Source organism: Mauremys reevesii, linkage group 1 (genome assembly GCF_016161935.1).
Source record: "Mauremys reevesii isolate NIE-2019 linkage group 1, ASM1616193v1, whole genome shotgun sequence".
NCBI lineage: Eukaryota > Metazoa > Chordata > Testudines > Geoemydidae > Mauremys > Mauremys reevesii.
Genome location: NC_052623.1, coordinates 114,706,075 through 114,733,465, shown reverse-complemented (window position 1 = coordinate 114,733,465; position 27,391 = coordinate 114,706,075). Strand labels below are relative to the sequence as shown.

The following is a 27,391-nucleotide window of genomic DNA, read 5'->3' as shown; positions in this document are numbered from 1 at the left end:
TGATGTAACATTGGAAAGAGATCTTTTCCATAGCTATGAGTTTTGTCCATTTTTTTCAAAGACCTCTGAAGGCAATTTGTGGCCTATATTAAAAAAAAATGCATTGTAAAAATATATTGACCCTTCTCAACCAGTTTTTCTCAATAACTGGTTCATGGACTGGCGCCGGTCCCTGAGATCTCCCTGACGCAGTTTAGGAAGGCAGCAACCTGGTCCCTGGTATCAAAAGGGTTGATTCTAAACCATGCTGCTGTGGTGCATCCCCATATTAGTTGTATACGTTACTGGGCAGTTTTATAAGGGAAGCTCTTCAAAGTAATAGTTTGCTCCTCGTTCTAGAGGCAAAGGCGAAATTTAGGCTTTTACTCTAATGGTTAAGGTGATGTCAGAGTTCTGCTGTTGCAGAGTGACTCCAAAGAGGGGGCAGTGGGTGACTAAATGATTCTGTACTTTTCCCTCTGGTTTTTATCCCCAGATACCTCTTACTTCCTCTACCTCATGCCATGATCAGCATCTTTACTTCTTGGATAGTGGGTAAGTGGCTTCCTGTTCAGTCACTGCCAGTGCCACTTCATAGGTCAGCTGTCAAAAAATTCTTTGAGACAAACCATTTTTTCCCCTTCCCCCTTCAGATCAAAGTAATCAGTTCCATTCTCTTCTGTCTCCATTGGGCCAGGGCAAAAGAAGTTAAGAGTCCTACGTTTGGACCCCGTTGTGCCGCCACCAGGCTAGACCATCAAACTAGCATCAGCAGTTAAAATGAATAAAATTGATAATAGAAACTAACATTATCCCAATAAATCTTTGCTTTTTTTCTTTCTCCCACAGGACTATTTTTACCCGAAATACTTGGGTGAGTTACAGTTATTACTTTCACTTTTTTGGCAGTGCTGGTATGTGTGCCTAACATTGGAACGTGGGACAGCCAGTCTGTCCAAAAGAATGTAATAGAGATCCTCTATTCCATCCTGAAATAGAACCAATTGCTCCTCATATGATTTTAAAGTGGGTATATTTTATTTATATCTATAGAATGACATACACAAACACTTTACATTTTTTTATATATATATATATATATAAAGTTTAATGTTGCATTTATTTCTGTAGCTTACATCAAGAGTAAACAGTTTGCAGTCTTCTACAGTGCATACACTTTTTAATAGTTTAGTTTTGAAAGTATTTTTAAATAAGAGTATTAGCTTTCAGACCTATTGCTTTTTATATTCTGTGTATCATTGTCATACCACCACATTGCTTTACATTTGCATTGAACATTTAGTATTTAACATTACATATATCAGCAGTTTTAGAAAACTCTACGTGCTTTTTAGATTTGAGAGAAATCTTTTCTATTTAGTAGGTCAGCCTTTAGTAGCTACTAATATCCTTTTAGCACAATAGTAGCATCTGGTAGAATGATCATATTGTACAGTAGAATTATAAACTGTTCAACTGAACATCAAAGCTAAAATATTTATATGAACTGAGAAGAATTTTTCAGAATGCATCTGAAGGGCTACAGTTTAACATGGATTTTGTACCTACCCTCCAGAACTTTGCTTAATGATACATCAGCAGTCCAGATATCAATTTACACACTGTGACAGCTGGCACTTAATAATAACAATTTCATTTTCTGTTCTTCAGCTTGTATTGAGAAATTTGGGTCACCGTATACAAGAAGTCCAGATTTCCTTACATGCGTTCATAGTAAGCATTTTTCATATTGTATATTACAACTAAACATAACGGTCATTTGGTTTGAGGTGGGGAGGCATCTCATCTCCTATGTATTTCAGTGTCCTCTCCATTCTGATAGAACTTCAGCGCCCCTCCTATCCATCTGCTTTCTGGAGGACCTTATGTCATGTGTGGCACCCTTCTAGCTGAAGGACCAGTTGAGACCTTATTCTTTTCAGAATCCATTAATGCTGCTCCTTCATCTTCCAAAGGGTTCGTGTTTAGTGATGCAGGACATTTTTTCTCCCCCGCTTTCTCAAGGGCTGGGAAGCAAGAGACAAGAACTAGGATTTACAATTAGGTATTTCACTGAGCTTGGCTCCTCACTTTAACTTATTTTTCTAAGGAAAGAAAAAGAAAGTTTGGTTCTTCTCTGTTAAGCCTGAATTTCACCTTAAGTCATTTTAAATCTGTTATTCTTTAAGGTGCTACCGGACTCCTTGTTGGTTTTGTGGATACAGACTAACATGGCTACCCCCTGATACTTAAGAGGGACTTAGATGAAATTCACCCTGTGCAGAAAGTCACCAATCACATGACAAATGTCTTTGTTGTATGAAAAGCTGCCAAATCACATTTATTCAGGTTATAAATAAAAAGATGGGTTTGACAAACCCGCAAACTCAACTTGGAATCATGTTGAAAGTCAAGCTGGGTTCTTTCTGGCCTGTGAATTTATTAACGATAAAGATTCTGCAGTTGGAATTTAGTTAACCATTATGTTAACTATCCAGTTTCCTCTCCCATAGCTATATTGGCGCCATAGTGCTAAGAATATCAAGTAGCAAAAATATTTTTTTCACTCATGTAAGCAGATACAATTCTAAATATACCCAGGAGGCAAATCAACTGAGTAAACAGGCATTATTTATAGATAATCACTTAATTTTCCTATGTGTCTTATCATGGTCCAGTTTGATTGGTAGGATTTCATGACCAATGTTAGGGAGTTATTCACAAAAGTGGGATACAATTACCACTTCATTAAGTTTTCACGGTTTAAAATCCATTAGCACTGCAACAGCCTCCCTAAACTGTTGACAGAGTTGGCTGTATCCGAACTCCAAGACTAATAAGCAAAAATTTAAGTCCTGAATTTACAAAATGCAGCAACATAACTTACATAATGTAAAAGAATCATCTGAATAATTCATAAATGTTTTAGAAATATTGGGCCAAAGGGTGCTTACCTGTGTAAGGATGAATAAAAGCTGAGGAAGGGCTAAGAATTTGGCCAATTGTAGATAAAGAGATTTAGCACTATAATCATATATATATTCTTTCCAGTTTAAAATCCGGAAATGTTTAAAACAGACGACATACAAATGTAATTAACTAATGGCCGTACTGTGGCCAGCCATTGCCTGGGTGCACAGGGGTAGGGGAAAGAGAGTGTGGAAGGAGCCCCTCCATCTTATATCTACTCTCAGAATTTGCTATCATTTCAGTCCTTATGCTCACCTGACCACAAGGACTCCATGTGTCTGACACTTCTCAGTGATCTCATTTCTGTGTCAAAACAAGAGGGTAGAGGGTCTTTTCAACATAGCAGACAGGTGTATAACAGGATCCAGTGGCTGGAGGTTGTTGCTAGACAAATTCAGACTGGAAATAAGGTGCACGCTTTTAACAGTGAGGGTAATTTAACCATTGGACCAGCTTACTAAGGGGTGTGAAGATTCTCTGTTATGTAAAATCTTTATAACAGTCTTTCTAAAAGATGCTGTAATTCAAACAAATTATAAGATTGATGCTGGAATTACTGGCTAAATTCTATGACTTGTGTTATGCAGCAGGTCAGACTAGATGATGTAATGGTTCTTTCTGGCATTAAAATCTATGATTATCTTTGTTTTTTTTTTTTTAAATGAGGCATGTAGATGATGTCGTTTTTGTAACTTGACAAATTCCAGTGCAGTTTTAATCCAAGAAGTTCATAAATCTCAGAAGATAAATTTAGAAGTCACAAGTGGCAATTACTATTTTCAGACTTTCAAGCTAAGGTCTCGTTTTGATGTCAATTTTGAAAAAGAACTAGAAGTTTATAAATTAGGGTGTGATACCTGGATACGAGGAAAGAGAACACTTACTTGTGCTAGGAGATCTAAATGGATGGAGACATAGGCCCTGAGAGCCTGATTCTGTTTCCTGTTACACTGATGTAAATCGGGAATAATTCCAATGAAGTCATTGGAATTACACTGTTGTAAAACTAGTGCGAGAGCCTAGTCAGATGCTGTATTACACACAAACCAATGGGAAAAGGAACAAAGCATCCAGCACAATGTTGGTACTATACAAAGAATAAAGTAGTTAATTCTTCCACTCCCAGTGGGTTTCGACTTATTTTATTGTCACACTGTATTTCTCCCATTTTACTCTGCAGAACAGGTGTGTGTAGGAAAAGATACAGAGGCCGGGGATCCTCTGAAAGTTTGGGCACCAACCCTGTCCGTTCATTTTGTCTACTAGGCTCCTCTGAAGAGTGTACACGGCTAGTTAATGTGCTTTGATCAATGTTAAGCTTACTGTACACAAGTGTTGGTCTGCACAGGGAAAAGAACATGCTCAGAGCTGCTGTTTCTTGGCTTGTTTCCCTGCTCCCTGATCACTCCTTCCCTCCTTCCCCTCTGCTCCCCTCCTGCTTCCGTATGGCCTGTCAGCTGTGCAGAGACTTTCTAGAGGGGACATTGGCAGGTGCATAGGCGCCGACTTATATGGGGCTCTGGGGCTTTAGCCCCATGAATAAATCCCAGGCAGGGCCTGCCCTGCCAATATTTTTTTTCTCCTGCGCGCCGCGCCCGCGCCGCCGCCGCTGCCCAGAGGCCCCAGCAAAGCCCAATCCCGGCCGAATCAGAGGAGGCTGGGGCTTGCCTGCAGAGCCCGGAGCCCCAGAGCCTCTGGGATTCGGCTGGGGCTGGCGCTAAAAAGGGCCAGCTGCCCCAGCAAAGCCCCAGCCCCCCCCTGATCCCCCGGCTGGCTGGGGCTAAAGGCTCCTGCTCTGGGCTCCCGCAGGCAGCCAGCGCCCAGCCAGCAGCCGAGGGCCGGCCGGAGGGGGCTGGCCTGGGCCTGCTCTGGCTGCAGCGCCTCCCGCCCTCTCTGATTCGCGGCCGCTCTGCTCCGGCGGGCCTGGGCTCCCCCAGCCGGGCATCCAGCCGCTCCCTTAGCCCGGCCTCTGGCTGCAGCCTGGGCCGGGGCTGCTGGGGCGGGAAGCCCAGGCCCCTCCGGCTGGGATTTATGCGCTCGGCAGGCCCGCCTGGGCCCCCAGCGCTGCAGGCAGCCCAGAGGCCTCTGATTTCCCTCCCGGGCTCTCCCGGCCCGGCTGCGCTTGGGCGCATTCCAGGCCAGTCCAGGCCGTGGCCAGCCAGCTGGGCAGCGCCTGCCTGCTGCAGCCTGGGCTGGGCTGCCTCTGCTGCGGCTCCTGGGGCCCCTGGGGGCCTGCCTGCTGCCTCAAGGCTCTGGGCTCCCCTCTGTCTCCTCTGGCGGGCCCAGGATTTAAAGACTCTCCGGGCTGGGCTGCCCAGCAGCAGCCCAGGGATCCCAGCCTCCCCCCAGCCTCCCGCCCCCCCCCCGCCTCCCCCCGCACCACGCCCCCCCCCCCCCCCCCCCACCCCCCCCCCCCCTCCACTGGTCCCCCCCCCCTCCACCCCCCCCCTGCCCCCCCTCCCCCCCCCCCCCCCCCCCCCCCTCCCCCCTACTCCCTGCCCCCCCTTCCCCCCCCCCCCCCCCCCTCTCCCCCCCCCCCCCCCTCCTCCCCCCCCCTGACCCCCTCCCCCCCCCCTGAATCCCCCCCTGCTGTCCCTTGCCCCCTCCCATGCCTATCCCCCTGCTGCCCCCTGCTGCCCTGCCCTTCCCCCCCCTCCCCTGCCTCCACCCTCTCCCCCCTCCCCTCCTGCTCCCTCTCTCCCCCCCCCAACCTCAACTCAGCCCTGCTCTCCCAGCACCCCAGCTCCAGAGCAGCCATGCCAGCTCCAGCAGCCACTCCTCCCCCCCCACCCCAGCACCTGCCCAGCCAGCCCCACTCCCCTCCAGCACTCCCAGCCCAGCACCTTTGGGCAGCTTCAGCTCATTTCTCCCAAATCAGTTTCCGCTTTAAACTGAAGGTGTTGGAGAAGTTGGAGATGCAAGAGAGCAAGTGCCTGGTGCCAACTGAAGGAGAGAGAGATGGAGGAGATCAGGTGGCGGAGGAATGCCTGGACTGAGGAGTGAGGAGGTGCTGTGAGGCTGGATGTGCAGAATGTGCTGGGAAGGACTCAGAAGAATGTGGAAGGGAACTCTGGGACTGAGCTCTCCACAAATTCAGAGCATGTCTCCTCTCACTCGCATGCTCACAGTCTGCCCTTCTTTTCTCCTGCATTCAGCATGTCCAGCCCCTCATGCCTGCTGTCAAATGCACTTCTGCAAGCTGTTCTGCCCAGGCTGGGCCAGAGGGTCTGCCCAGAACCAGAGGTCAGTGCACAGCAAGTCACAGTAGAGATCAGAGCAGTTCAGCAAGACAACAACAGAGACAGTCAAACAGATCTTAACACAGATGAGAGAGACAGTCAACAGAACAGCTCTCCACTGTCTGTCAGGTCCTCCACTCTGGGCCTCCCTCCTCTCTCCTCTGTCTGTCTCTCAGCTCCAAACTGACACTCTCTTCTCTCCTTGACCCTCTCTTGCTGCCACCTGTTCTCTCTGTCACTTAGGGCAACCACACAGAGGCTCCCACAAAACACCATCACAAACATCTTTCAGGGAGGCAGAAGCACATAACACATTAACTTCAGATGCTTCTATTCTAAACACATATAATTGAGTTGTGTACTTCACAAACACTGTGCACTTTTAATTGTTACTTGCAATCTTGTGGCACTTACTTTTTTTGTTTTTTTTTTTTAATGGGCCCCAGCGGGGGGCTTACAGGCTTCTTTTTAGGCTTGGGCAGGTGTGCATGTGTGGTGGGCAGCCTGCATAGCTGCTTTTTCCTACTGTGCAGCCTTCCTCATGCCCTTTCAATGGGTTTGTTCTGCTCTGCAAAGCTGGGGGGAGGGAAGACATTTAGGCCTTGTTTGTGATTGAGTGTCCTTGATTATCACTGCGAGCCTTTCAAGGAGGGCTAGGTGCAAAGGCTTTGGCTAGTGATTCTCAGGCATTCTCGGCATTTCAAGACAAACTATTACAAATATGTATTCCCATGGCAGCAGGCTAACCACATTCCATTCCCTAACAGTTCTCTAGTGCCGTCCTCCCTCTCTCGCAACAGAAGTATTACTGAGGCCTAAGATAAGTTCTTATCTTCTCTATAGCTTGATGCTGACTAGAAATTCTTGATGTTACTTTAATTGCAGAGCTGCTCCGGTGACTGTAGCCTTATCACATTTTGATAGAAATGGACAGAATTATTGGTGGGGGGAATGTAAATACTATTGAATGTAGGGAATTTAGCCCTTTGGGGCTGTTTTAAGAGTTCCTTTCTCCTTCTCCTTCTCCTCCCCCCTCCCCAACCAACGCACCATATACAGAAACCACCACCAGTTACATGTTCCCTTTGTCCTTCAGAAATGATTGAGTCTTTATAATAAGCAGGATCACAATTTACAGCTATTTTTGTGAGAGTGTCTGAACTTGTACCATACCATCCTTTAACCCAGTTACCATTTCTAGGCACTATTAAGCATTCAACAGGAAGGGGAGGGGGGGAATTTTCATGCCATCCATTGCATTAGTTCAAAAATAAATACAAAACTATTGCTACTGGGAAACTGGATTTTTGCTGCAGTAAAAATGGCTAAACTTATTTTTTGAGTCTGTAAAGTTTTAAAAACACTGTAGGTATACATGATTTAAGAAGGGTTCTAAGATGATAGGCACACGTCCTTCGTGGACAGTGGAAACTTAGGGCTTGTCTACATGTGGAAGCTCTTCTAGAATAATCTAGACAGAATTCAGCGTGCAGTAGCTATTCCGCACGAAGGGCAAGTCTACACTACAAAATTAAGTTGACCTAAATTACATTGATGTACAGCTGCTGCAGTAATTAAATCACTTTTGCACGGCCACACTATGCTACTTGTCGGCATTGTGCGTCCTCACTAGCAGCGCTTCCATTGATGCAGAGAGCAGTGCACCATGAGTAGCTATCCCACTGTGCAACTCGTCTCCATCTAGGGTTTGCAGTGCCTCATGAGGTAAACGAGTTGCGCAGGGGTGACAGGGGACATGGTTTCAATGTTCCAGGATGCAGTTTTCTCCATCTGAAATTTTATCTGCATCCCATAATGTTTCACACCTCTCTTCAAAAGCCCCCCAAACCTGCTTGTCCACCATCTGTGTGAGAAGCACGGATCCTGCACAGCTCTGCACTATTGTGATGAGCATTGCGAGCATGGCATGCCTGATCCTGCAGTATTTGCAGAGCCACCAGAGTAGTCGTGGGGAACATGACAATTCCTCGGAGGCTAGATTGCTGTAGGACATAGAAACAATCCAAGGTTGTTGTTGGCATTCATGGAGCAGCTGTAGACGATGGAGCACAAGTTCTAAGCCCAAGAAACAATCACTGACAGGTGGAATCACATCATTATGCCAGTATGGGATAATGAACAGTGGCTGCAGAACTTTCAAATGCTCAAGGCCACATTCCTGGATGTGTGTGCAGAGCTCACCCAGCCCTCCAGTGCAGTGACACCAAAATGAGAGCTACGCTGACAGTGGAGAAGCAAGTGATGATCGCTGTGTCGAAGCTTGCAATGCCAGATTGCTACTGGTCAGTCGGGAATCAATTTGGAGTTGGGAAATCCACTGTGACAGTTGCTGTGATGCAAATGTCCAGGGCCTCTAATCGCATCCTGCTACGAAAGACTGTGATTCTGGGCAGTGTGCAGGACATAGTGGTTGGCTTTGCAGCAGTGGGGTTCCCGAACTCTGGTGGGGCGATAGATGGCATGCATATCCCTATTTTGGCTCCAAACCACCTTGCCACATAGAAAAGTAACCATTTCTGCTGATGTACTATGGTATTATGAGCACTTGTGGATCCCTGAGGGTATTTTACCAACATCAGTGTGGAATGGTCAGGGAAGGTGCATGACACACGCATCTTTAAGAACACAGGCTTGTTCAGAAAGCTGCAAGCAGGGACTTTTTTTTCCAGACCATAGGATTGCCATTGAGGATGTTGAAATGCCACTAGTGATTCTAGGAGACGCCGCTTACCCGTTACTCCCATAGCTCATGAAGCCGTACAGCAGCAAAGAGTGCTTCAACTATGGGCTAAGCAGATACAGAATGACAGTTGATGAATGTACCGTTGGCTATTTGAAAGGCTGTTGGTGCTGTCTATTCATGCAGTTAGACCCCAGTGAAAAAAATATCCCAATGGTTATAGCTGCCTACTGTGTCCTTCAGAATATCTGAAGCAAATGGAGAAAAATTTCTGCCATGGTGGAGGTAGAACAGCTGTCTCCTGATTTTGAGCAGCCAGATACCAGGGCTATAAGAATTGCTCAACGGGGAGCTGTTCAGCTCAGAGAGGCTTTGAAAGACCATTTTAATAGTGAGCCACAGTAATTTGTGTTGCTTTAGTGTGCTTTGCCTGGCATTGGTTTTATGCACCCTAGTATGAATTTTGTAATGAGTACCATGTGTGTAAAAAATATAACATTGCAAATACAACTATTGCTATTATCTGGGAATGATTTCAGCCCCATCTAGTATATGTTGTGAACTAATAAAGATGACTTAATTTCCATAAATAGACATTTATTCCAAACCCAGACAGGCAAACATATTTATAACTGAATGAAACTTTATAAGTACAGGGAAAAGAACCTTTGGAGGGGAAAGAACACTCATTTCCATTTCACAAGCACATATAGTTCTTCTATATGATAGAATCATGGAATATCAGGGTTGGAAGGGACCTCAGGAGATCATCTAGTCCAACCCCTTGGTCAAAACAGGACTAATCCCCTCCCCCCCATAGGGCCCTCAAGGATTGAACTCACAACCTTGGGTTTAGCAGGCCAATGCTCAAACCACTGAGCTATCCCTCCTCCCATGCAAAGAAATGCATCTGCCATTTTGTTTCCCAGTCACACAGTTTTATTCTCACTCCTGACGGTAACGGAGGCTGAAAGGGAACAGTTCATGCATGCATCTTGCTGTACACCAGGTCCGTATGCTGCTCAGTAATTGCTGAGTGCCATGGGAAAGTGTCTTACCACAGTGGAAGAACTAGGGAGGGGGGCGGATAGCTAGGTGGTTTGAGCATTGGCCTGCTAAACCCAGGGTTGTGAGTTCAGTCCTTGAAGAGGCCACTTAGGGATCTGGGGCAAAAATCTGTTAGGGGATTGGTCCTGTTTTGAGCAGGGGGTTGGACTAGATGACCTCCTGAGGTCCCTTCCAACCCTGATATTCCATGATATCAGCCTTGTCTCTAACAGGTTAGGGTATGTGTGGCTGAGATTGCCTGCACTCTTCCCCAGGAGTGATAGGGATAGTGCAGCAGTCTTGGATGCCATGTGGAATGTGGTGGGGCTGTGAAGGGAGGTCTTGGAATGCAGTTCTAAATGGGCTGCAGAGGGAGGCTAGCACAGGTCTGTTCAACCTTGAAGGTCAGCAAGAGTCTCCAGCATTTCCGTCTGACACTTGAGAAGTGCCAGCATCTCCTGCTACACATCTCTCTCCTTTTCCTGTGTCTTTCTCCTCTCTGCTCGATCCCCATCCATGCTGTTTGTGAGGCTGATCCTCCAAGCCCTGTGTTTGGTATCTGAAGCACCAGAGGCTTGCAGGATCTCTTGGAACATGTCATCCTGCCTCCTCTTCCTTCTCCTCCTCATCTGGCTGAGCTGCTCCACTGGTGTAGATGGAGAGACCCTCAAGGACACATTTCCAGCTGCAAAGATGCACAGAGGTCCTATTGTGAGTGTATTCACAAGATAAATGGAAACTTGCTATACTGAACTCACTCCCCTTGATGCACACAAGTTTAAAACACTGAATTCACATTTCTCCTTGGGATTCATAGAGCATGGTGGTAGTCCCAGCTATAGTGAATATGGCCTGGGAGGTGGGGTGCAGGCGAATTGGGACAAGAAGGGGGTGATGTAGCTCAAGGGCATGAGTATATGTGGATAGGGCAACTGAACTGAGTACTGGCACCGTTTTCCACAGGCAGTGGTGATTTTAGCTGATATCTCACTCCTGAGAAATAAAGCCATATATCTTTCAATCTGAGCACCCAAAATCAATGGCCATTTTGAAAATGTTGGCCGTAACCTCGGTGCTCACTTTTCTGATACGTAAAATAGTCATAATGATACTCAGCTTTGTAAAAGGACTTTGGGATCCTCTGACAAAAGGCACATTAAGTGCAATATAGTATTAGCACTATGAGTATTTTTGTCATTTAAAACAGTAGATTTTTGGCTGAGCAAGGCTTTGGTCCTATGCGGAGGGCATTTGTTGTCACAGCATAGGCTCTGATCCTGGTGGGCCTTTGGTGTATTTGGAGCTCTGTTTGCTTCACTGGGGTTCTGCTAAGTCATAAGAGTCCATCCGCCCTGATTGCAGGATGGGGCCAGAGTGGGCATTGTGAAACTACTTAAATTGTTTTCTCTAAGCACTGTTGGCTACAGTCTGTCAAGGCCTCGAACAGATATGGAGTGTGGGGTGTTCTCTAGTCTCCTGGGGGCTTAAGATACCTCAAAAGGGAAGCAGGGAATCCTAGCTCTGCATCCCCGCTATCGCCATGCCAGGGACCACTCAAGAATTGTAAATTGCAGGATTGGGACCATGAATTGTAAGTTCTCTGGGGAAAGGATTCTTTTTTCTTGTGTGTTTGTACAGTGTCCTGTAGTGAGGGCACCCAGTCCTGATTGGAGCCTTCACAATAGTGCTAATGCTTGCAACGGGCACCATAAAGATTCCAACATTTTTGCTCACTGAAATAATTACCTTTTATCCCATCATTTGTGGTATTGTTTCCACTTAGAATGGGGAATGTCTCAAACCCATCATTGTGCGTTTATATACTGCAGGTGGTTAATGTCCAGTTTTTAATGGCACCCATTTTACAAACAGTTGTTATGCATAGCTGAACCTAGCATTGCTTGTCCTGATTTTATTTGAACTTTTTTATAGACTCCTTCTTGTTGCATTAAACTGAAGTAAACCAACAGTATTAGAAATTCCAGCACTTTGGGACTGCAAATCCAAACTGAGATGTGAAACTACTTTAAAAAAAAAATCCAGCTCAAAGTGAAGAGGGAGTCAAAGAAGAATCATAATATGCAACAGTATTTAATAGTTTTTGCCAAGTTCGATGGGCCTGCAGATTGTACTGTGACTAAAATTCATGTAGAAAACCCTCTCTATGTTTGTGGGCCTTTCTACTATCTGGATGGGACAGAATGGTCTCTACACCTGTTCCAAATATGCTGATGTGAAGGGGCAGGTTTCGAAAAGGCCCCATTGGGATGTTTATGAAGATCCAGTAGCCCAAAGCACCTGCATAAGGGGCACAAAGGGTCAGTAGCCCTTATTTTTAGGGTCTTACCAAATTCATTTTGGTCAATGTCACAGCCAGGAGGGTTTAAAATTAGTCAGTTTCACATTTTCAGATATTCACATCGGAAATTTCATGGTGGTGTAACCCTGAGTGTCCCAACCCAGAAGGCAGTCAGGGTGGGAGGGTCGCAAGGCTATTGTAGGGGGGTTCTGGGATTGCCACCCTTACTTCTGCCCTGCTGCTGGCGGGGGTGCTGCCTTCAGAGCTGAGCAGCTGGAGAGGAAGGCTACTGGCCCGGTGCCCATCTCTAATGCCAGTACCCCCTCCAGCAGCAGTGCAGAAGTGAGGGTCGCAGGGTATGAGGGGTGGGTTACCATACGTCCGGTTCTCCCAGCAGTTTCCTGCATGAGTTGGGGGCTGACAGCTGGTGCCACAGCCTCTCTGTGCACGCTGTGTGTGTGTGTGTGTGTGTGAGCTCGAGTTACAGCCTCTCTGCGTGGCAGGCAGGTGACAGCTGGAGCCACCCGAGCTTTCTGCAGCAAGGGAAGATTTTGGAGGTGGGTCTGACCCGCCCTGGGAGCAACCCCTGTAGGGGAACAGGAAGTCTTTTCCCTCCCCATCCCCAGCCAGGACTAGCAGCTGGAGCCCTACACGGGCTGGGAGCCACCCGCTGTGTGCCAGATTTCATGGGGGAGATCAGATTTCATGGTCCGTGATGGATTTTTCATGGCCATGAATTTGGTAGGATCCTACTTGTGTATTACAACAGTTGCAGAGGGGCTGCCCATCGATTTTATAGGGGCATAGTCCACCTCCACTTAGTTCCTGGTGCAGCTTTATAACTTTGGTTTTGTGCCTGGATGGGTGAATTTCACTCTGTGGGAACAGTCAAGTTAACAGTTTGGTATTTGATTTAAAGATCCATCCTGAACTGGGTGACTGCTGTCTTGCGCTGAAATATAGCTGATACTATTGTACCAGGCAGCAATAACAGCTATACTTAATGTCATTTCACATGCAGAGCTCCCACTGACATCAGTTGGAGTTCTGTCTGTCATTAGACTTTATTCAGCCTTGTCTGGTTAGGAACATTTTACTGTCTCTAGACTAGTGGTTTGAAGTTATTTTATTAGTATTACATCAGTCTTTTTTTCTTTTCCTTTTTTTCCTTACGATTACTACAAAAGAGTGTATCCATGGCAGTTTTGATAGCTATGTAAAATACAGTCTTTACCAACAACAAACCTATCAGTCTACTATTCGCCTCACCCCAACAGCCAAAAATAAACCACCAATCCCCTTCCTGCAACACTGACCCTCTTCCTGAACCCTTTTCCCTCAAAAGCCTGGGAGAGTAGATCGGCTTTTCTGTGTCCCTAAAAGTGAGCAAATTTGAACTATTTTCGCCAACCTGGGGGTCATCAGTTCCAAAATATAGGGACCCTTGCCCATAATGGAAGAAACTTCCTCCCATTTTTAATAAGGTGCGCTTCAACTTCAGTGCTTTTGCTGATCGCTACTGAGGTAGCATTGCATAAATCCTGACACAGAAAGATAATTCAGTACCATAGCACTATGAAGCCTCTATCTGTTGCACCAATCACCTGTATTTCTGATAGTAATTCCAGTATTCCTAAAATGTCTTGATTCTGACAGAGGCAGGAAAACAAACTGAGAGTTCACTGTGGTGTTTTATTTTTCTTTTTTTTTTTTAAACCAGATTTACCAAATCAGTGTTCTCCTTACCCTTGCCAGAAAGAGGGGACTGAAATATGTGAAGATCTAAAGGGTGACTTCTTTTGTCATTGCAGACGTGGCTGGCGTGGGCGAAAATGTGAACAAGGTAGCTATATTTGGTTTATTTCTTAATGACTTCTGATGACCAGGCTATACGGGATTGTCTGTCATGTACAGTGTTTCTTATACCTCATACATTTACTTGAACTCTTGTTGAGTGCACTTGTAAATAGTCACTGATGCCAGACTCCAGTATTTACCCCTTCCCCATTGTCACATAATTCACAATTACCATAGCATTGAACTTTGGTTTACGCATCATTCAGGGTTCCCACCACCCCCTAAAAGTCCTGTGTGAAGCACATAACTGTATAAAATGACATTTTTTAAAAAAAAAGAAAACTAATTGCATATAGGCTTGATCCTCGATACCCTTATTTATAGAGGACCTATTCCCAAGACTATTGAAATCCCAGTGAGGATTCATATTGACTTTATTGGGGCTACTCGCATAAGAACTACTTGCTTGAATAAGGGTTGGTGGTCCTATAAATGGGAGGTTTTCCTGAGAGAGTTTGCCATTTCCTTTATGGCATACAGAGGTTTCCCCTGCTCTCTCTGATTACTGCTGTCTGCTCCTTTCAGGCCTTTCATCAGAGCCATCACTTTTCTGGCTGCAAGGATTAATTAAGATTCATTTGAGATCATATTCTGCTAGCTCACAATCATGCTGGCCCAGGCAGCAGGAGATCTCGCAGGGGAACTGAACCTGAGCTTCCTGTAGAGCTGGGGGAATATTGTGCAGAGTGGTGGAATTATTCACAAATATTTTATTTTTTAAAATGTGAAATTTGTTCATGAATTGATTTGAGCATCTCTATAAGCTCAGCAACTGCAATAATGTTTTGTTTTTGTTTTTTGCTCAATGTCTTTTCCTTTGTCTTGATCATTTAGAGAGACAAGGTGGGTGAGGTAATATCTTTGATTGGACCGACTTCTGTTGGTGAGAGAGACAAGCTTTCGAGCTTACACAGAGCTCTTTCTCAGGTCTGGTTAATGTACTCCGTGTCACAGCTAAGGGGACTGCCTACAACCTCATCCCACATGAACCCACCCCAGCGACCTTCTACATGCTTCTCAAGATACGCAAACAAGGGACCCTGGGCAAACCCATCATGTCTGGCCACAGCACTCTTACTGAAGGAATATCTGGATTCATAAAAACCATCCTCAAACCACTCCAAAGGGCCAGCTCCCTCCAGGACACAACCAATTTCCTCCAGAAACTCCGCAACATTAGCAGCTTCCCTCAGAACATCATCCTTGCCACCATGGATGTACCCCAATAACCCTCTCAATGACAGCATCGCTGCCTGTCTCAGATATCTACAAGACAATGTACAGCGCTCAGATATTCAGCCCAAACACATCACCAAACTCATCCATTTCATCCTCACCCATAACAACTTTACATTCAACAGCAAACACTGTTCCCAAACCATGGGGAACAGCCATGGGTACGAGGATGGCTCCCCAATATGCCAACCTCTTCATGGGTCACCTTGAAAAAGAATTTCTGAACAAATGTGCCACAAAACCAATGATATTCCTGAGATAAATTGATGATATTTTCATCCCCTGGACAGACATTCATGGACTGAATAGTGACACTGGATTTATGGCTTAGTACTACAATCTGTAACCCACTAACAACCCCTCCCCCTCCTTGGCTTTTTTTCCCCCTCCCTTCCTTTCCCTCCTATGACTGGAGGGGAGTTAACAGGCCACTTCACCTTTAATGGTCCCTTGAAATGTGTGTTAACTATTTATACTGCACAGTCCGTTCCACCTTGTATTTAGCTGTGACACTCTGAGTACATTTCCCAGACCCCAAGAATAGTTCTGTGTAACTCGAAAGCTTGTCTCTCTCGTCAACAGAAATTAGTCCAGTAAAAGATATTATTTCACCCACCTCGTCTCTAATATCCTAGGACCGGCACAGCTACAACAACACTGCATTGATCATACTGGTATTTAAATTTTGAGTATAAAGATCCCTTCCCAGATGTGGCCCAGGATGTTATATGAACATCAGATCTGCTCTTGCAAAGACATATGGGAGTTACTTTTACTCACGGCAATAGTGCCATTAACTTCATTGGGACTATTCCCAGGAGTAAAGACACTCATACCTGTTTGCAAGGTTGGGCCCACAATTCAGTGGTGGTTGTAGAAGATCCTAAGGGCAATAAACAAATGTGTGTGTGTATATTTGAGTTGGTATGAATGTTTTGAAGCTGTTTCTAAATAACAATTATTCTTCCGTCTCTTGCCTGTCTTCCCTCCTTCCTACTTCCCATCCCTACCCTCACTTACACAATGTTGTATAGCTGGAAAGCCTAACATAACTTTGTATTCATATCTAGATATAAATGAATGCAGTGTGCAGAATGGTGGCTGTAACCAAGTCTGTCTCAACAACCCAGGCAGTTACCGCTGTTCATGCTATAGTGGCTATGCTCTCAAAAACGATAAAATATGTGAAGGTAAGATCAATCTATACCTTTAATTTCAGGTTAGCTGATACATTAAAGTCAATGAGTAGCGGTTCTCAATCACTGTGGAGTATATTAGGGTATGTGTTATGTGTATATTATTTTGCATATAAGGTAGGTGGGAGGTAAAATGTGTGGGTGGAAATGAGATAATGGTTTGAAACCTAAGGACTCTGTGAGGGTCCCCTGGGTTGCTAGGAGCCAGCCTTGAATATTTGTTCGACCATAGGCACTGACTTCCCCTCTGTCTGGTGGGTGCTTGACCCCCCCCCCCAGCTCTTCCTGCCCCGCCCTTGCCCCACCCCCATTCCACTCCTTCCCCAAAGTCCCCACCCCAGCCCACCTTTTCCCACCCCCATTCCACCCCCTTTCCCGAAGTCCCTGCCCTGCCTCTTCTCCACCTCCTCCCCTGAGTGTGCCACGTCCCCACTCCTCCCCCTCTCTCCCAGAAAGTCCTAAGCTGCCAAACAGCTGTTAGGTGGCAGGTGGTGGTGGTGGTCAGAAAGCGCTGGGAGGGAAGGGGAGGAGTGGGGACATGGTACACTTGGTGGGGGGGGGGGGAGGACGGGGGACCTTGGCTGCTGGTGGGTGTGGAGCACCCTGCTAATTTTTCCCCGTGGGTGCCTATGTGTTCGACAGTCAGCAGTGGGTGGGGGACCATTGGAGGAATGAGTGGAGATTTGCTGGCTGTAGGCAGTTTGGTCTGAACTGGCTAAGAATGTCAAGAATGGTTTCTTCAGAGACTGGCCCATCAGGGATGATAGAGGCCTGGGCTGCTGAAAGGATGGTGGTAAGACCAGACTAGGAGAACATCAGACTTTGTGGCTTATGAAGAGAGATCCTGAACTGGGGGGATGGGAGGGGGTGAAATGGTCCTTTCCAGGGCTGGAAAAGGACAGTGATCCAGCTGATCAGTACCAGAGTTCATTCACAGATTTGAATTGTAAATAATAAAATACAGGTCGCTTAATTCAGTCATGAGTGGAGCTGTGGCGAATGGGGATTTATGCAGTGGCCTTCAGAGAACACCTACCATAGCTATTGGGACCACTCTCCTGCTCCTGGGGACAGGGCCCTTGTAAGAAGGGAGCAGAGGGAGAGGCGTCCCAAGGTAAAATTGCCAAGTGAGAAGCTTGGTGGTAGCAGCAGTATATGAGACGAAGTCCTAAGAAACCTGGAGTTGTGACCATTACATATTATACTGTAGGTTTACACCAAATGTTGTGTTTTAATTGTTAGGCCAAAAGAAACTCTTAATAGTTAGGTTTTTGTTTTATTTTTTCCCCCAAGTAACTGCTGCCTATTAGGATTTTATTCAGTAGTGCAAGTTTGGAATACATGTCTAGGCATGCCGGTAGTCATACCAAACTTTTCTGCAACATCATAACATAGCAGTGATTCACGGAGGATTTGTGGGTTGAGTTGTACTAAATTGGTCCAACTGATCAGCCCTCACATCCTGACAACACTGAGAGGAAGAAGGGTTGGCAAGAAGAGTTGTTATGATTTTTTCCAGTCTCATTGCATTGCAATATGTGAGCCTGTTGTTTTTCTTTTCCTTTTTTTTGTGGTGTTTATTAAATTTAATATTTTTTCTTAATCTGGGTATGTACAGCAGCTAATACTTTCAGAAGGTGAAAGTGCAAAAAATGGATCTTACAGCCTTTCTTGCATAATCTCATTTAAGATTAACTGTTGTTGAAATGCCCTGGTGAGGGCAGACAGCAATGTTACAAAGCAATTGTCATAAACAGTTAGTTAAGGGTTAAGGTTTTTGTCTACCTGTAAAGGGTTAACAAGCAGTACCTGTGGACACCTGACCAGAGGACCAATGAGGGACAAGATTATTTTCAAATCTGTGTGGAGGGAAGTTTTTTTTCCCTGTTCTTTGTTTTTCTTGGAGAGTCTCTCTTGGGAATTAAGAGAGTCCAGACATCTTAATCAAGTCCTCCCAGGTTTCTACAATAAATTCTTCTATTCAAGCTAGTGAGTATTAGCAAGGAACTAGTATTCTTATACTTTTATTTCTGTATTTGCAATTCTGTGTTTTGCTATAGAATTTCTTTAAGTCTGTACTGTGATTGCTTTTACTGAGAAAGAAAGGAGGGGGAATTCTCTCCAGAGATTGATAAGTTTAGACCCTGTATTGTTCCATCTTGGTTACAAAGACAGTGACTTTTCTTTTTATTCTTTATTAAATTCTTTTCTATTAAGGACTTGGTTGATCTTTCTTTGGGTGGATTCTCAGGGAAAGGGGAGGGGGAGGTATCCCTCTGTAGTTAAATCCCGGTGTCTCTCCTAGGAAAAGGGAGGGGGGAGGAAGCCGGGGGGAATGGTTTATTTCTCCTGGGTATAAGAACTCCATGGATTTGGAGCTCTTGGGATCCCCTAGGATTTTGGGGAAGGATTGTGTCTCAATCCACATACCTGATTGAGTGGTGGCAGCTTTTACTAGATCTAAACTATGATTTTAGTTTAGAGGGAAACCAGTGCAGGTCCCCACATTGGAACCCAACAGCTCTAAGTGGGGGTGAGACCTATGACAGCAGTTTAGGACAGAAAGTGAAGCAGAATGTCATGTCCAGTTGAAGCTACAGGGTGAATGTTATGTCCACAGAATTTAACTAATCCAGATTTCAAATGTCTGTCTTGCGTGCTGTGCCATGGGATCAAGTGACCACAAGTGGCCAAGCCCTCAGCTCTATTTATCTCATTCAAAAGACAAATTATGTATCAAATTTTTAATGTGCTGCCACATAATTTATTTCATAACGGTTCAGTCATCCCTGCTTATAAGAACCTTGGTTTACACACAAAGTACAGAAAATAGAGACAGGCATATGCAGAAGCTCCAGCACAATAACTTTATCAACCCAACATAAATACAAGATATGGAAATTTCCTGCAATATTTTTGGGAGCTCTCACTGTATTAAGTTTATGTATGTAATTCCGTCAGGGAGGGTGACCACAGCTCCTACAGAAACTAAGAACAGTAGGGGGTGATTAGGCAAATTCAGTAAGGTTGTAACACTTCTAGAGAAGTACCACCACCTGGAGATGCTCATATACTAGTTCAGACTGGTTTCTCCAGAGACAAACAGACAAAGAAGGATTTTTGATAAATAGCGTGAGTTTAAACACACTCACGGGTACACACCTGTGGGGATCACCCCACTCCCCTACCGGGACATGAATGTTTGCTGTCTTCTGATCTGGCAAACACAGGAGTTTCTGTCAAAGGGAGGGCCCCAATCCTTGGGAAGGTTTTTGGAAGGACTTTGGGCTACTGAGGCCCCATAAGACTGACGGATGACTTTTGGTAAGTGGCTAGCATGCGTATAAGAACTCATTATTGTTTTTATAATTTTTGTCTAGAATTCTTTCACCTTGAGAATAAAGGTGCTTGCTTATAAAGAGCTATGTGGTACCTTGTGACTGCAGGCAATTTCAGCTGTTCATAGCCTTTGAAGAGGAAGCAAAGCACAAACACTGGCCTGTTTGTGCAGTCTGGCTTGCTGGGGATATCACACACTAGGCAGGGAACTGCAGTCTGGAAAAACCCCGGTCAGGAGGGAGAGACGTGGTATCTACCCAGTAGAGATGACTGCTGAGGAGCCTAGAGTGGGTGACCTCAAGACATCACAGAGGGCGAATACAAGTGCAGTTGTCCTGAACCATTTCCAATGCACACTGCTCCCTTTCCTGACAGGAAGAGAAACTGATCATAAAAGCAAAAATAAGTGGTAGTTTTTCAAGACAAGATCCTCAGCTGGTGTAAATTGGCATAGAGCTATGCTGATGTACGTCAGCTGAAGGTCTGTCCCCAAAAGTATAGTTATAAATGGGAAGAACGCCCTTTGAAAATTGCATGTAAACACTCATAGCCTGGAGATTTATTCCTGAAACAGCTGATATTTTATATGTAGTGTCAATTGTATCTGAATGTATATTTTTATCTTTCCTTACTTTTTGCCACTCTTAGCTTTCCTTCTAAGCATGTGCCTATAGTAATGATGTACCTGCACTAGGGGGGGGGAAGTGTTTTTTTTTGGTTTGGTTTTTTTAATCACATTTTAGCTCAGTTGAGGTAAAATCCTAATGTGCACAAGGCAGTTGTAGTTTTAACACGTTACCAGGTTGAGGTAGACAATAAGCTCTGCCTTAGTATTTGCCATGACCTGCTAGCATATGTTAAAACTACAACTTTGTTCACATTAACCAGCACCTGCTGAAATGTGGCTTATTTTTCCCCCATCTAGACCTAAGGGGAGTATGCCTCCCTATAGCAGAACCCCCCAGTACTCTTAATCTGATGCCTAATTTGGTGATTAGATTATAGACATGCACTCCTTTGGGCCTAATTCACAATAGTGCAAAGGGGACACATTGACTTTGAGTTGTACCCATTATTCCAGCTGTGAAGTTCGTCTTTTGTCTACAAGAAAATGTTCTGTTTAATGTAGGTTTATTAATCCAATATGATGACAATAGAACAAAAAAACTTGCCATTAAAGACACATGTTTAATTATAATAATAATAATATATATATGCCACAGGTATCTTACATTTAAAATTATATGCTTTAAGTGAAATTTGAGAGATGGTGTTTGAAAGAGATGTGGGAATTTTATAAAGTAATTGAAATTGAATTACAAATGGTTAGAGGCTGAAAATTTTAAAAAATTACATGCATTTTATGAAACTGTATGTTAAAAAGAGAGCAGGGGAGAGGAGAAACCTATGTTTGTTAAAATAACATTTCTTTGATTTTGGATTTCAAATCTGTTTTTGTTTCACCAAAAGTAAAACTGATCCTCTATTTCCTGACTGTGTGCTCTTTATTGTTCCACAGTTTGTAGCCCTGTCAAACTTGGCAACTGAGTCTATTTTCTCAGTGTTTTCCCTCCTGGCTCACTTTGCATTCCTCTTCCAAAGATAGCCAATGGCTTGAAGAGAAACCAACAGCTGTTCTTGGGAAGCCTGTAATCACTTCCTTACTGGCACTGAACAGCTTTAATATTTATCAGACCAACACTGTAGACAGATTCTCAAGGATATTAGTAAACTTCTCAATTACCTACATAACTGAGAAGACAATTGACCACTGCCATACTCAAAACTTGCAAACATTGAAATGATACTGATGTGAAATAGCCTTGTGTGTTTGACTGTTTTGTTTTGCAGACATAGATGAATGCACAGTATCAACAGGCATCTGTGGAGAAGCTCGTTGTAAAAATTTAATAAGCTCGTATGCATGTCTGTGTGATACAGGCTACAAATATGATAACTTAAGCAAGTCTTGTCTAGGTAAGTGCATGGAAATAATGGGATTAATTCCATGGTAATGTTTATGAAGTTCTGTGATGATGTAAAGCACTATGGAATTGTACAGTACATTTTATTAATCTTTCATTGTTTTTAGTTCATCATTTAACCACTGTAGGTCGGTTGCCTTTCAGTGCCTGTGAGCAACTATGTCAGGTTTTCAGTCATCCTTGATGGCTTGAATAAGACTGTACAAAACAGACTGAGACTTCTTGTATTGACAGGCAGTGATCTGGCTGGGATCCAGACAAATCTGTTCATAGTGTTGTCTCCATATGTGGTGGCAGAACGCTACAAAGCAGTAGTTGTTTAAAAATCTCTCTTAGTATTTAGCTGCGCTAGGAGTCCTGTGTAAATAGCTTTGTGTACAGCTCTGTAAGTGTTCCAGGACCAGTGTTGCTTCCAGCCTTAAACCTGAGTAGCTTACGGATATGAATTTCACACGAGCCTTTACAGAGTGTGAGGGCTTCTTTTTCTTTTCTTTTTTTTTTTTTTAAATAGCTACATATATCCTTGGGCAACAAACGTGACTCCCCTCCCCTCCCCCCCATGATCTCTGGAGTGAATGAGAAAACGCAAAAGGAGGAAAGAAAATAATGGAGACATCTCATTAGTATTGTCAGCTCCTTGCTGTTTATTAAGGACCCAATTCTGCTGTCATTATACTGAGTAGCAATTATGCAAGTAGTCATGCTGACCACAGCTGGGCTGTCAAAACAAGTAAGATCTACTCAGCACAAGAGTACCAGAATGGGCCTTATGTGGAAGCATTATCTAGCAGTTAGAGCACAGGGCTATGAATCAGGAGACCAGGTCATACCAGGAGTCAGGGTTCTGTTCTCAGCCTTCCCATGACTCACTATGTCACTCTTAGCCGCCAGAACTTATTTGTAAATCAGATTCCTTACCTGTGAAATGGGGATAATTGTTCCTTACCATGGAGGGGTGTTGAGGGATAATTACTGAGTGTTAAGCACTTTGAGATCATCAAATCAAGATGGGCTATAGAAGGGCAAAAATATGATACGGTTTGTAGACCATTTGCTTAAAAAATTGATCAGTATTTTTCATTGTCCCCCCTTTCCCTTCGCTGGTGGTGTATAGATGTGAATGAATGTGAAGAGAAACTTTGTGAGCAAACCTGTGTCAATTCACCAGGGAGTTACACCTGTCACTGTGATGGCAAAGGGAGAGTTAAGCTTTCCCAGGACATGAACACCTGTGAGGTATGTTCTCTTTCATTTCAGTAACTGAAAAACAAAAAGCTTTGAAATAAGTATGCTTGGATTAAATAACTCAGAGGGGTGAGTCCAGTGTCCAGGTTTACTTGAGTTGGGTGGTAGATACCATAAGATAGGGGTGGGCAAACCTTTTGGCCCGAGGGCCACATTGAGGTTGCAAAGCTGTATGGAGGGCCGGGTAAGGAAGGCTGTGCCTCCCCAAACAGCCTGGCCCCTGCCCCCTATCCACCCCCTCCCACTTCCCACCCCTGACTGCCCCCCTCAGAACCCCCGATCCATCCAACCCCCACCCCACCTCCCCGCTCCTTGACCCCTGACCGCCCCCTCCCAGGACCCCTGTCTCTAACCACTCATCTGGGACCCCACCCTCTGTCCAACCCCCCTGCTCCCTGTCCCCTGACTGCCCCGACCCCTATCCACACCCCTGTCCCCTGACAGCCCCTCTGGGACTCCCATGCCTATCCAACCGCTCCCTCTCTCCTGACTGTCCTCCTCAGAACCCTCGACCCATCTAACCTCCCCTGCTCCTTGTCCCCTGACCACCTCCTCCCAGGACCCCACCCCTATCCAAACCCCCGTCCCCTGACTGCCCCCAACCTCCACCCCATCCAACTGCTCCCTGTCCCCTGATCGCCCCCCCCCCCCGGGACCCCCAGCCCCGTATCCAACCCCCTGCTTCCCACCCCTTTAACATGCCACTTGGAGTGGCAGGACAGGCAGCCGCCCCACCTGGCTGGAGCCGGCCGTGTGGCTGCGGGGGTGGGGGGGAGGGAGGGACAGCAGGGGAGGGGCCGGGGGCTCAAAGGCTGGGCAGGACGGTCCCGCAGGCCGTAGTTTGCCCACCTCTGCCATAAGAGGCTGGTGTCCTGTCTCCTCCACCCCCATAGGAAAGGGGTCTTGTTAGGGTGATGAGGAAATAGCTTATTCAAGACTTATCTTTCTAGGATCCCACTGGCTAAGCATCTGTTGCCCCATTCCACAAAGTGGATGGCAGTGGAAGCATCGTGCGTCCTCTACTTAGCTGTAATTTACATCTATCTGCATAAGGTTTTCTGAATTAGATTCACTGAGGATGGTGTAGAAATCTAATGGCGTGGCCTAAGCTACGGGGTAGTGCTTTCACTTTTTGTTGCGGGCCACGCTCCCTTTATGATTTTTCCCTTTGGCTAGGCAGGCAGGAGTCGCTGATACTTTGCATGAATGCAAAAGGCACCCATTAGCAAGTTTTTTATAGTGGACTTTTTTCTGAGGATGTGGATTACAATGGAAATTGTTCTTTAATGTGTACATATAATTATTTTTGCTATAGAAAAATATGCTCTCAGGGGAAGCAGGGGGAAATGAACTCATTACTAAAATTACAGTACTGTAGTCTTAGAGCTTATCAGCAGTTGTTGTATAATAATTGATCAACAACTGTATCGATGTCATGAGTGTTTGAGATTTGAAAATAGCAAAGGAAATGTTATTGTCTTCTTCTTTTGTTAATGTATGAGCAAATAATTAGTCTACAAATATGTTTCGATTATAGGATATTATACCTTGTGTGTCTTTTGCTGTTGCGAAAAGTGTTAAATCTCTGTACCTGGGGAGAATGTTCAGTGGTACACCTATTATCAGACTACGCTTTAAAAGGAAACAGCCCACAAGGTGAGAGTGCTTTTAGAACTGCAGCTGAACGTTGTGTGTCACTTCGGTACATGTATGGAATTAAAAAACCACTTGAAACTAAAATTATTATTATTTGTTTGTATGTATTATGGTACACCTGAGAACCTTGATCAAGGATCAGACCCCTATTATACAAAGCACTGTACAGACAAGTTACCAAGAAGGGAGTCCTTGCTCCAGATAATTTGATAATCTCTGAAATATGACAGTGTGTTCTCTATTATTATTTTCATAATATATCCTCCACCTAGTTTAGTCTTTTAGAAATGAGTTAAAAGCTAATACTTGGTTCTTAACTGTCTGAACTGATGCTCTCTGTATGGAAAGCACACAGTGGTTTTTTGAATTCTGCATAACTAATTTGTTTCTTGACACCCATGTGGTCAGACTTGTGGCTGAATTCGACTTTAGAACCTTTGATCCTGAAGGTATCCTTTTCTTTGCTGGAGGCCATCAAGACAGCACATGGATAGTCTTAGCTTTGCGCAACGGACGGTTAGAATTGCAGTTGAAGTACAATGGAATAGGCCGTGTGACCAGCAGTGGGCCAGTTATCAACCATGGCATGTGGCAAACTGTGAGTATAAGCTGCTTGTTTCATGGATGTTACTGTCACATTGTTTGATTCTTGGGCTGCTTCTAAAATCTGTTCTCCAAATTCCATCTCAAATATCATGCCAAATGTTCCACTAGATATAGAGACTCCTACCCACGGGTCTCCCCTCCATTTCTCCACATGGTGAATAGCAGCTGGGAGGAGCCTTCACAGCATTGCCTCTTGACTTTATCGTTCACTCAGCTCTGAAACTTGTACTTTGGATATTTTTTCCCCCTTATTTTCTCATTCCCCTTGGTTGCTGGCTTCCCTTGCATCCCATCCCTCTTACCACTACAGCACTTCAGCAGTCCATCTTCATGCTCCCTGCCCATCCTGCTTCTCTCACCCTTCCCAAATCCTTTCACCTTTTTCCTTTCCTTCCCTTTATTTCCCATCTTTGCCCCTGGGTCCCAGCACCAACAGTCCCTTCTTCCCCTGCTGCTTAAAACCCTACGTGTCCTCTTCCTCCCCACCCCCCAATCTTTATTTTACATGTATGAAACCTAAATAAAACATATATATGGGATCCTTCCACACGGGCCAGCCGCAGGTGTCTAATTGCAGTGTAGCCATACTCTAAGGCCTTTATCCAATATCATTAAAGTCACTGGGTGCTTTGCCGTGGGCTTCAGTGGGTGCAAAATTAAGCCCTGAGTTTGTACCGTGCCTAGCCCAGTGGGGTCTCAATCCTGACTGGAGTCTTCAAGTGGTAGTGTAATACTGATAATAATAGTCTTACTATTTCCCCTTCAGCAGACGAAGGGACAGAGAACAGTTTATAAAGAAGCTGTATCATCAGAGACAAGTGAATGTTCTACCTCTTGGAGGATAGTTTCCTCTTGTATAGATGTTAAGACGTTGTCAAGATTGTTAGGCCAAAAATTCTACAGTACCTGCCTTGGTAGATGCTCTTACTTTGGCAACAATATGCTAAAAATATATGGAAGAATAGACCAATGTTAAGAACTGGTGTTTTAAACCAAAGAAGTTATTTACGCGTGTTACAAAATAAAGTGGCACATGAATTTGTGGTGGCAGAGAATACATGCGCCCCTCTGTTTTGCAATTCAAAGGAAAATGGGCATTGTGTGCTGTTTTTAATGTTTATTACAAGCATTGGGAAAAATCAGTTTAAAAAAAATCACCAAAATGCACTGCTGATTGTTAGGGCTGAAGGTTAAACAGTTGTCAACATAACTTATTTTTTTGGCTTTCTAACTAGAGCTGGAAGAAGAGCTGATTTTTTTGGTTCACTGGCAGTTCTGAAAAATTGGGGAAAAAGTTGGTTTGGTTTGAACTAGAACTATAAATTCAAAAAAAAATATATGGCACATCAAAGAAATGGACAAATATTTCAGTTCAGGTCAAACAGAATGTTTTGTTCTTCTGTAACCTTTATAAAAGCAGCAAAGAATCCTGTGGCACCTTATAGACTAACAGACGTTTTGGAGCATGAGCTTTCGTGGGTGAATACCCACTTCGTCGGATGCAAGTAGTGGAAATTTCCAGGGGCAGGTATATATATGCAAGCAAGAAGTAACCTTTGGGCACTCACCTGTGATATGGGAGACTTAGGTTCACCTTTCCCCTTTGCCTAATGGGGAGAAGAGATTTGAATTTGGCTTTCCCACCTCTCCAGAAGAGTTCCTCAGCCGTTGGGCTGTGGAGTATTCTGGGGCAAGGCACTCTCCGTCTCTGCTGTCGAACCTGTTCCATGATGTATAACTAATAGTCATTGGAGCAGGGACTTGAACTTTAGTGAGGTTTCTGAATACTAGGTCTAAGCTCTTTTGGTGTGGGGCTCTCTGTCTCTCCTTTTGAAGCTGTTTCACTTTTTGTTTAAAATAATTGAATAGTGGTTGGGCCAGAAAGAGAGACTGCTGATTTTTTATTATTATTTTATTTATTATTTTTATTTGGTTTGACTGAAGCAATAGGTTGAAAACACAAATTTGCAAATAGTTTTTTTACTGACTCAGAAACTGCATCTTTTGGTGAATAAAGTGTTTGTCCAAAAAATTTG

General features: G+C 44.6%; 1 protein-coding gene across 3 annotated transcripts in view; it reads left to right on the top strand.

Annotated features, from left to right (window-relative positions):
* Positions 1-27,391, top strand: part of GAS6 (growth arrest specific 6) — a 71,054-nt gene that overhangs the window by 19,891 nt on the left and 23,772 nt on the right. For 2 of the 3 annotated variants that reach the window (XM_039542411.1, XM_039542403.1), the window contains exons 3-10: positions 829-853; positions 1,651-1,713; positions 13,956-14,078; positions 16,399-16,518; positions 21,715-21,840; positions 22,963-23,084; positions 24,631-24,749; positions 25,158-25,347. In XM_039542411.1, the coding sequence (XP_039398345.1) occupies positions 829-853; positions 1,651-1,713; positions 13,956-14,078; positions 16,399-16,518; positions 21,715-21,840; positions 22,963-23,084; positions 24,631-24,749; positions 25,158-25,347 (888 nt within the window). The remainder of the gene's footprint in view (positions 1-828; positions 854-1,650; positions 1,714-13,955; positions 14,079-16,398; positions 16,519-21,714; positions 21,841-22,962; positions 23,085-24,630; positions 24,750-25,157; positions 25,348-27,391) is intronic. The other variant, XM_039542419.1, reaches the window with a different exon arrangement.